The 9,800-nt window shown below is 40.4% G+C and overlaps 1 protein-coding gene across 3 annotated transcripts in view; it reads left to right on the top strand.

The window, feature by feature from the left end:
* The first annotated feature begins 14 nt into the window (after nucleotides 1-14).
* The window catches only part of traf6 (TNF receptor-associated factor 6), a 13,964-nt gene continuing 4,178 nt past the window's right edge, over nucleotides 15-9,800 (top strand). The window contains exons 1-7 of one of the 3 annotated variants that reach the window (XM_075466563.1): nucleotides 15-88; nucleotides 2,302-2,627; nucleotides 2,880-3,030; nucleotides 4,170-4,328; nucleotides 4,414-4,485; nucleotides 4,800-4,877; nucleotides 8,076-8,399. In XM_075466563.1, the coding sequence (XP_075322678.1) occupies nucleotides 2,302-2,627; nucleotides 2,880-3,030; nucleotides 4,170-4,328; nucleotides 4,414-4,485; nucleotides 4,800-4,877; nucleotides 8,076-8,399 (1,110 nt within the window). In that variant the 5' untranslated portion in view covers nucleotides 15-88. Of the gene's footprint in view, nucleotides 89-117; nucleotides 196-2,301; nucleotides 2,628-2,879; nucleotides 3,031-4,169; nucleotides 4,329-4,413; nucleotides 4,486-4,799; nucleotides 4,878-8,075; nucleotides 8,400-9,800 lie in introns of those variants that run through there. The other 2 variants (XM_075466567.1, XM_075466575.1) reach the window with 2 other exon arrangements.

The following is a 9,800-nucleotide window of genomic DNA, read 5'->3' as shown; positions in this document are numbered from 1 at the left end:
TCCGTCTTTGATGACGTTTGGAAAAAAAAACAAAAAAAAAAAACAGGAAATCTGAAACGAAAAGTCCGAGACGTTTTTGAAGGTAAAGGTGGGTATATTCCGGGAATATATCAGACATTCACATACACAAAAATTATTCGTAACGTTAATGTTTCTCCGGTGTTTGGGGACGTGTGTGTGCTGCCTGATGCTGTGGTTAGTATTGTTTCATTTGGTTGCTTTTTTAGTGCAGTTCTGTTCGAATTTGCAGTTCCGCATTGAGGGCATGACTGTCATCAAGTGACACTATTGCAAACATTTTTTTTTGTGTGCCAAGGATGGGCTAGTTATAGCTTAATAATTATGAATTGCGAGAAATTATTTCCATTCCAGTTTTAGCTGACATAAAGTCAAATTAACTATTAAACTAAAGGTTTAAAAGTTACGGTAGTTACTTCTAACGTTCGTGTAACGTTAGCTTTAAGGAGGAGTTCACAGCCTTGTTTGCAGTAAACGATACAGAGAATGGGTTATACCATGATATCTCTGATATGTAACTGGCTGGATAAAGCTGATAAATCTCATTTGTGATGCATTTTATGTTATAATTGACTGTTGTGGTAATCGGTCTTACTTATGACGAAGTTCTAGCTTAAGACTTACCATTCAAGGTGTTTATTTCTTAGTTGGTAGGAATCTACTTTGACGAACCCATAACACAAAAACAAAACAGAAACCTCAAAAGAAATAAGTACCGTTGAGGCGAAATTGATTAAAGCAAAATGATTGCCACACCTCTGGCTACCAATGAGGAATTTAAGTCGCTTTTAAAACAAAAATCTCTCTCGAAAGTCTGTCATTTGAAAATATTTTTTGCATTTATTCGTAAAGTTAAGTTGAAATCTTGATATGTTTTTGTTTAGGACCTTTGGATTAAGAAAGTAAGCCTTATTAAGTCATTACCTTTAGCTCGGGAAGTTTTACATATGATAATTTATCATGATACTTTCAAGACTTTGTATGTGATGAAATAGTTATATGAAAAATTATTTCACTTATTACTTTACTTATTGTTCACTGAGGAAAATATTTTTAGATGCAATCTGAAAACAGGTATCGTATTTGTATTCTCAACACATTAGTTAGCCTATCACGTGTGACTGCTTTGGTTTTTTTCCTCTCTAAGATTATGGAGGAAGTTGAAGAGATTGTCATTTGACAGGAGGAAGTTAAACAAAGACTAAAATGAGATGAAACAAGTAGAATCTTTTGTCTTTTATCAGACATTTTAGCCCAGTGGGATAAAGAAAAATATCAGCCTCTGGCTTGTGGTTTATCTTTTTTAAAATATTATTATCACAGACACCAATTTTTCTTGCAATTTGTTGGAGTTTTATGTTGGAATACCACACAACACGTTGCGCATAGGATGCTCTCAAGGACAACATGATTATGTCACAACAGCTGTGTCACATCACAAACCTCAGCAGTAATGAAAATGAAAGACCCTGATGATTCCTTTAGTGCAACACACAGAGAAATAAGCATTTCATTTCTGTACCAAAAGGACAGTTCTCTCTGTACCCAGAGGAGTTTCCTGTTAGGTACACCGATGCTTTAGGTAAATAATGTGAACGCTGGCTTAATTTTGACGTTGCAAAATCATCACTGACATCTAAGTGTACATAACTTTACTCATAATACACTTAAATCAAAATCGAATCAAATCAAATTTATCTGTATAGCACATTTCATGTACAAAACAATTCAAAGTGCTTCACATAAAATAAAAGCATTGCAGTGTAAGAAGCATTAAAAATACATAAAAGAATATAAAAAGAAACTTAAGATAAAGCCGAATATATATATATATATAGGCTAAACTCTTTAATAATAGATGTTGGTAGAACGATTACTTTGTAACAAAAAAAAGTTACTAGTTTGAATCTAATCTGTGGCTTTTCTTTCTGGAGTTTGCATGTTCTCCATGTTTCTTTGGGTTATTGAGCTTCCTCTCACATTTCAAAACAAAACATGTATGTTAGGTTCAGTGGTGATTCTAAATTGACTGAAAATTCGATGACTTTTACCACTGGAAACATTTCTGCACCAGAACACAAGGGTGTTATTTTTCCAGTAGGGAATGTACATAAAGTATATGTACCTTTTTGGGACCATTCCTCATCTTGATTTCTTGGTGTGTGTGTGTGCTGAAGTGCTTATTCATAACACTTCGAGAAGAGAAAAAATGACTTAATGAGGCTTATTGAAAAACTATTGAGCAATTTGCCGCTTTCTGCCACTGGTTGCTTCTCTCTACAGATGGCGAGCTTTGAAAGCAATAAGGGGAGTTTGGAGGAGGACAGCTATGAAGGAGCTGTTGGTGGAGAGCCGTCGGGTTGTGCCTTGATGATGATGGAAATAGAACGGGAATCCCTTCTTAGCCCATCAGATGGTCCTGGCCCTTTCAACAGTAACTCCTCCAGTAGTCTTCAGGCTGCTGCACCCCTTCAAGGCTATGACGTGGAGTTCGATCCACCGCTGGAGAGTAAATATGAGTGCCCTATCTGCCTCATGGCCTTAAGGAATGCCGTTCAAACCCGCTGCGGTCACCGTTTCTGCAAGAGCTGTATTGAGAAGTCCATTCGGTGCGTTATTGTGCTGCGCTCATGATAAAACCGAAACACTAACACAAGCTTAAAATGCATTTGTTCTGATCAGGTTTGTGGTGTATTCTTGGAAGGATTTATATTTTATTAATAATAGAGCAATCAGTAAGTAACAGAGCCATGAGGCAAGATTTCAGTAAATTCCCATGCTGCATTATAAAGTCACCACGTGGAAACCAAGAATCGTAATGCTCAGCCTGAATAATCACTTTTCTTCCTCTTACAAAACAGGGATACAGGACAGCGGTGCCCTGTGGACAATGAAATGCTGTCAGAGGACCAACTGTTTCCTGACAACTTTGCCAAAAGGGAGATTCTGTCGCTAACCGTTCGCTGTCCAAACTCTGGCTGTGCTGAGAAAATGGAACTCCGACGTTTAGAGGTTCAGATTTTTCAGTGCTATAAAATTATGCTGAGTTGCAAGATCTAAAGGAAAATGTCATTTACATACTGACTGTTGTGTTACTGAAATGTGTTTATCATACCGAACGGGCCATAAATTATCACTGATTTAACGTCACTTATGTGATATTATTGACCATGAACCTGTGAAAAAAGAGACAAAGTCTTCAGAAAGTTCCACTCTGGAGTTTTCAAAGTGTGTGTAAAAACCTACGAAAAAGATGATTCCTGTTAGGATTATTTTAAAGGGATAGTTTGCCTCTCTTGACATGAAGCTGTATGACATCCCATATTAGCAACATCATTTATGAACATTTTCTTACCCCCTGCTGTGTCCTGTGAGCAGAGTTCCAGCCTCGTTTTGGCGTTGACGAAGGTAGTCCGGCTAGTTGGCTGGGGCTTAAAAAATAAAGCGTTTTGCTTCTCAAAATAATGTGTTCAAAAGAGTAATACATTTGCATCACAAAATCGTTCATCCAGAAAAAGTCAGACCTCACAATCTCTTGGCCCTATTTTCTCTCCCTTCATATCAATGCGTGCAGCCACCTGCCGATAGCCGCACCTGTTACGGTGTTTACTGCTCGGTCTGCACTTCGGTCTACACAGCACGCAGTGATACGAAGGTAGAGAGAAAATAACACCAAGCGATTAGCACCAATTGCTAATATGGGATGTCATACAGCTTCATGTCAAAAGAGGCAAACTATCCCTTTAAATTCAATTGAGCAACAATTGAAAGTGGTAACCTTACGTCCTCCTCTTTGAACAATATAGTGGTCCCACATCCTTCCTTGTTCCAGCATTTAATCACACTGTTGGCTCCTGATCAACTGCCAATCGGGAGTTTTTTTTCATGAAGTTCCAGTCTAGATATGCAACCATGCTGTGATTCTGTTATCATCTTTCACAAGCTTGAGACATTGCTGGTCAGCATTTTTTGTAGCATCTCAAAAATTAAGTTCTTTAAAGGCAGTAATGAAGAATGACTTTTATAGCTATAGGTATCAAGAACAGTATCTTTCGCCAGTTTGGGAAATAGATGTGGGTTATCTCAACTACTGCTTTCCTTCACAGGCATGTGATTAACTTCCTTCCATCAATATATTGTTTCCCTTCCAGAATCATCTGGCACAGTGTCAGTTTGCTACTGTGCCTTGCACACAGTGCCAGCAGGCCGTGAGAAAGAGCTGCCTCGAGGAGCACATAACTCTCGAATGCCCGAGAAGACTGATGTCATGTCCTGACTGTGTCACTTGTTTTGCTTATGAGGAGAGAGAGGTACTGCTGTCTTACTGATATGTAACTGAATTGTGTATAAGTGAGGATTAGCTTTGTCGTAATCTTGTTTTTGTCGCTCCTCTAGCTTCATGAGCAACAGTGCCTTTTTGCCAATGTGAAGTGCCAGTACTGTGAGATGGAGCTCATCAGAGATCAGGTGAGTCTGCCATGATGAAGACCTCTGATTTATACCATGTTTAGGAATTATTTACTTCTCAACAACAACTTCTCTTTTGTTGAAACAAAGGGGAAGCTTTCCACACCCAGTCACAGCACATACTGTGGTTGACTGGTATTTTAATAGTTTTCTATTTGAAACAGGTTCCCTCGTTACTTTTTTTTCTACCAGTATAAAGTAATAACTGATATTTTGAAATGCTTTTGTTCAAAACCTGGTTTGAGTAAATGAGTATGAATGAAGCTAAGTTGTTAATGCGTTTTGGTTTGTTCTTTTTTTTTTTTTTTTCCCAGTTGGAATCTCATTGTGACACAGATTGTCCGAAAGCACCCATTGCCTGTAACTTCAGCATCTTTGGATGTAAGGAAATGGTAGGTGATCGCATTTAAAGTTTCTTTTCTTACATTTCTTATACCTGTTCGCAGTTTGGTGCCGGCATGCATTTTAGGTGATCCTTTCATAACTGGACAACTCTTAAGTATGTGTGCTCACACCTAGTGTTGCAATGCATTCCAACACTCGTCTCGAGCAATCACTTGTGGTCAGATCTCAGTTGCCCACTCTTTATGCAAATAAACACGACGCCCACATCACACAGTCCGCTGAATAAACAGGACATCCAACGATCCCTCAACCAAAAGAAGTTGACAGATCTGCACTTGTGGGATGAAGCCTTGTCATGGACCTTTTTTTTTTTTTTCTCTAATTTACACCACGACCTTTGAGTCAGATTGAGATTCACACTGTTTGTTGGCCATGTCATTGAGTTGATATGTCCTTCCTCAAGAAACGTTTGAACACTCTTCTCTTTGTGGTAATTCCACATCACCAAACCTCATTTTGATTGATAGAATGAGCAAAGTTTACAAAAAATCTATGTCCACCTGAGTGTTTACTGTAGAGGTAATGATTGCCATCTCCCCTGGTCCTGTACCTGACATCAAATCACAGACTTTTTCAGTGGACCTGCACCAAACAAAAGTTCTGGTGATTCATCACTGAGTATCACTTTCATCCAATCATCAGCCCCTTTCACACTGAGACCCGCTACCTTAGCGGGTCCAAATTGCACCTTCGACCCGCGTCGAGCAATGTGAACGCTATCCACAGTCCACGACCGCATCTCTTTCGTTCACTGTAAAGTTGAAATGTTTAGGGATTAGTCATTAGCCCCTTTCACACCGAGGAATAACCCGTGTTTAATCCGCGAATTTAGCGTGTCCGCTGTTGCGTTCACACTGCCGACCCGGGCTGCCGCGTCAACTCGACTCGCCTTTTGACCCGCGCCGGACCCTAGTCTTTTTGCCGAGCCGAGTTTGGTGTGAACACAATTGACGCGGGTCGGACGTGGGCGTGACTTGAGGAGTTTAAAAGACAGAATGGACAGCTGATTCAGAACAACAGCGACAGGTGAGGACAAGTTTTACTCTGTTTTAGCCTACATCAAGTTTGAGACATTTTTGAAGATGGCCAACTGGGGAGACAAGGAGGTCCGCGAGCTCCTCTGCCCCCGAGCAGAGGACGTTATTTACCGCCACATTTCGGGGACTATAGTGCTCTTGTATTCTCCGCATATGTTCTTCGGCGGCATCCCACGTTGTAACCATCCACACCCCGTAAAATAACATCTCCATGAACTGCATATACAATTGCAAAAACGAGTCCTCAAGGTGATTTTTTTTTTTGTTTGCTGATTGTATGGAACAGCTATATGGCTGTTATATGTGCAATGTTGTGTATAGTGCCTTGTGTTTTTTGTATTGATATATCTTTGCTACTTGACACCTTAATTTCCTTTGGGATTAATAAATAGTACTCCACTCTACTCTATTTAACCCTACCTCCGACGCATGGCTTGTGCCTACGTCATTGTACACGCCCAGCTTTTTATGTGTTTCGTGTGACGCTCTGCCACTAGGCAACGCCCCCTGAGCTCGGCTTCAGGCGACACGGGTCACCTAACACGCCAAGCGTTCACATTGCTCGACGCGGGTCGAAGGTGCAATTTGGACCCGCTAAGGTAGCGGGTCGCAGTGTGAAAGGGGCTACAGTTTACTCCTCTCTTCAGCCGGTGTTTTACAGTTTGGTCACAACCACTGACTCCTGTATCTGTCCATTTGTTTTTCATTCTGTTGTGTCTTTCCTATTTTCAAACATATTGTTTTGAGTTTTCCGACACAGCTGATGTCGAACAACCAACATCTTTTGCCACACTCGGAGTTTAATTCAACTCTGTACCCTCTTACAATCCTTTGCACAAGCCTAATTCGCTCATGCCTTTTCAAGCTGATGCGCCTTCATTACGCTTTGTGTAACGTGTTAAATGTGGGTAATAACAGAGGCCAAACGATCCCACCTCAAGCTGGCATCATGGAACTCGTCACTCTTAGCTGATGGTGTTGTTGTCACTGATTCCAAGACGCCAGCTTGATATTTGAAAGGACACAGCGATGTGGGGCTGATCTCCCTCTGTTTGGCAAGTCCAAATTATGACGAGGAACAATGGCGGGTAAACAAAGACATCTTTTTCTTTCTGTGAGGTGCAACCCATGTGTGAAAGAGGCTATTGTTTCCGCTGATGCCTCTCGTGTTGGAGCCATGTTTTCTGTCAGTCACCCATGGTGCAACAGTTCCTTTAGCTCTGCAAGCACTCACTTTTAACCCATTTGCGTATTTAAGAAATGAAAATTACAAGGTGATTCCATCATTTTTTTCCCCTTAAACCATCTGAAAACGTTTGCAAAAAAATTACAATTTATAATTTTTAGGAATGTTTTACAGAGCCAGAATTTCCAGCTATTATATGCAATAGTTTTGTATCATAACTGTGTTTTTTTTTTGTCTTTCTTTTGTTTGTTTGTTTTGTTCTTTTAGTTTTTTTCCCTTTTTTATAAAAAGATTTAAAAAACCGAATGAACATCCTCTAAGAGTTGTGGTTACATCATTTTTGTCAGGGGCTTTATATCATCAGTTTTCCCATTTCTAGTGTATTATTTACACACTTTTCAAAAAGCTTATTTATGTAAAAGATGAGAGGGGTAGCATGAAATTGATTATTTGTGAACCTCTGCTTAGAAAAACATTGATGCTTTTTATTCCTTAAATTTGGACTGTCAGCTGTTTTCTATACAACTTTGTTGTGTCTGCATAATGTATATACGTGGTTGCAGATACCATTGGAAAGCTAAGACCCTTGTAATTTGATCGATGCAAAGAATTCTACGATACGGTAACCTGTTAACAACAATCAAAACAGAAATTACAAGCAACTCTCCATCAAAGCCCTCTTGGTAATCCACATATTGATATTTTCCTTGCAGAAATGGCTTTACTTAATATTTTAAGTGTTCTTTTAGCCTAAGTCTGGTTTGAATGTTCCCACCCCTGGTTAACAATGTCCACAGTGTCCACTTATGATCAGATCCCCCCCAAGATACATGTTAGCACCAGCTCTGAACAGGGCAAAAAAAAAAAGAACATTCCTGAAGAATTTGCTTTGTTCCACAACTATTGTTGCTGTCAGCCTCACAGACCAGACCTCACATTCCAAAACTGTTTCTGCTTTGCAGATGCAGCGCCACAATCTGGCTCAACACATGCAGGAGTTCACACAGATGCATATGCGCTACATGGCCGAGTTTTTGCGGGGCCTAAGCCTCAACGGTACCACACCCAAACTTCTGCGAACGCTAGGACCCTCCGTTTCCTCTGATGATCAAGGAGCTGCAGCATCTTTGCCAGCCTGTAGTGGGCCCAGAGGAGCAGTGAACAGCTGCAGCGGCACCGCTTCAAGTCCGCCGAGTGAGGAGATGCAGAGGCTCAGAGAGATGGATGGACGATTGGTGAAACAGGATCACCAGCTGCGTGAGCTCATCATCTTAAAAGAGACACAAGTAGGGGGCACCCGAGTGTATCAATAGTATTCCATTCAGTTAAAAATCAGTTTGTTATTTCTGTAAATTGTCGACTTACTATCAAAACATTTATCATTGATACATTTAGGATGGATGAAATGTGAGTTTATTGCTTTTTATGTTGACACAAGTTAACAGATTAACATATCAGCGCACCACCACTGAACTGCAGCCAAGCTGTGTCATTTCTCTAAGTCTTTTTTTTTTTTTTTTCAACAATTTAGTGTGCACCTGAATTTCATAAATGGTGTCCATTTGCATTGTAATGCACTGTAGTTCATTTAAGTGTCATTTCAGGCTCTTCTGCAGGCCAATTAGTAGACCCTGTCCTGTGCAATGATAGAGGCAGATGCCCTTAATTTGCATCAGTGCATCTGTCGCTGTAAATCCGCTTCACTTGAATTTCCCCCTCAAACATTGGGCCCCTCCAAGAGAGATACATGCAGGACATTTTTCTTCTCTCTTCTATCTCAAGTTAGTGAGTCATTCCTGTCAGAAATACAATCGTTTGTCTTTGTTTACACAAGATCACCTGCTGCTTACTCATTTCTGTTCTTTTCAAACGTGTGTGACTGTAGTGGCCTGGAGGCTCTGAATAATATTTCATTTTGGAAAATAAGCGGATCGTGCAGAGTTGGGTACTGACTGCACACCGGTACTCCACAGTCCACGCAGAGTTAAGCTCACCCTCCTTTGTCACGATGATTAGAGCCTTGAATTAGTTCTCCTTTCGCTACCTCCTGATGTTTTCACATGATTTACTGTGCGATGACGTTTGAAAACAGAAAAGTGGGTTCATTTACTACGTAGTTATGGACTTTATCCACAGTGTCTCCAAAGTGAAGTGTTGTCTCTAAGGCTGAGTACAAGATTTCTGTGTTTGCGTAAGTTGATTGGGACTCGGCAGACGCCCACGTGGTCCTATACATACTACCTTTTTGGCCACCTGTGCCAGAGCTTTCCTACATAGACTTAGACATAAACATGCAGATGCGTAGTCGAAATAGTCACAATTATTTGGACTCCAGGTGGACCCTCACAGACGAGTGAGAATGACGAAATTTACATCAGGCCTCACCACCAAGCAGAAACATAAATTGTGCCTTTAACACTGTCTTGAGGGTCGTTATGTCTTCTTTTTTTTTTTTTCTAAACGACAGCATCGAATACATAATGTGCAGGCTGCATTAGAATTTCCGAGCAGATCGGTCGGTGATTAGAAAGAGCTACGGTTTGCTTTTAAACACCAAAAGCAAACAAAGCCTGAATTGTGTCAGTCGGTGTCTGCTGCAAACAAACGAATATTGGATGTTGTTTTCAGCAGGTTTATTCTGATGGATAGAGGGGTTTATCTAAAGTTAAGGAGATCAGTTGAGAACA

This window comes from Odontesthes bonariensis, chromosome 1, assembly GCF_027942865.1.
Source record: "Odontesthes bonariensis isolate fOdoBon6 chromosome 1, fOdoBon6.hap1, whole genome shotgun sequence".
In the NCBI taxonomy this organism is placed as follows: domain Eukaryota; kingdom Metazoa; phylum Chordata; class Actinopteri; order Atheriniformes; family Atherinopsidae; genus Odontesthes; species Odontesthes bonariensis.
The sequence above is the reverse complement of the archived record's forward strand: the minus strand, read 5'-3'. Positions and strand labels throughout refer to the sequence as shown.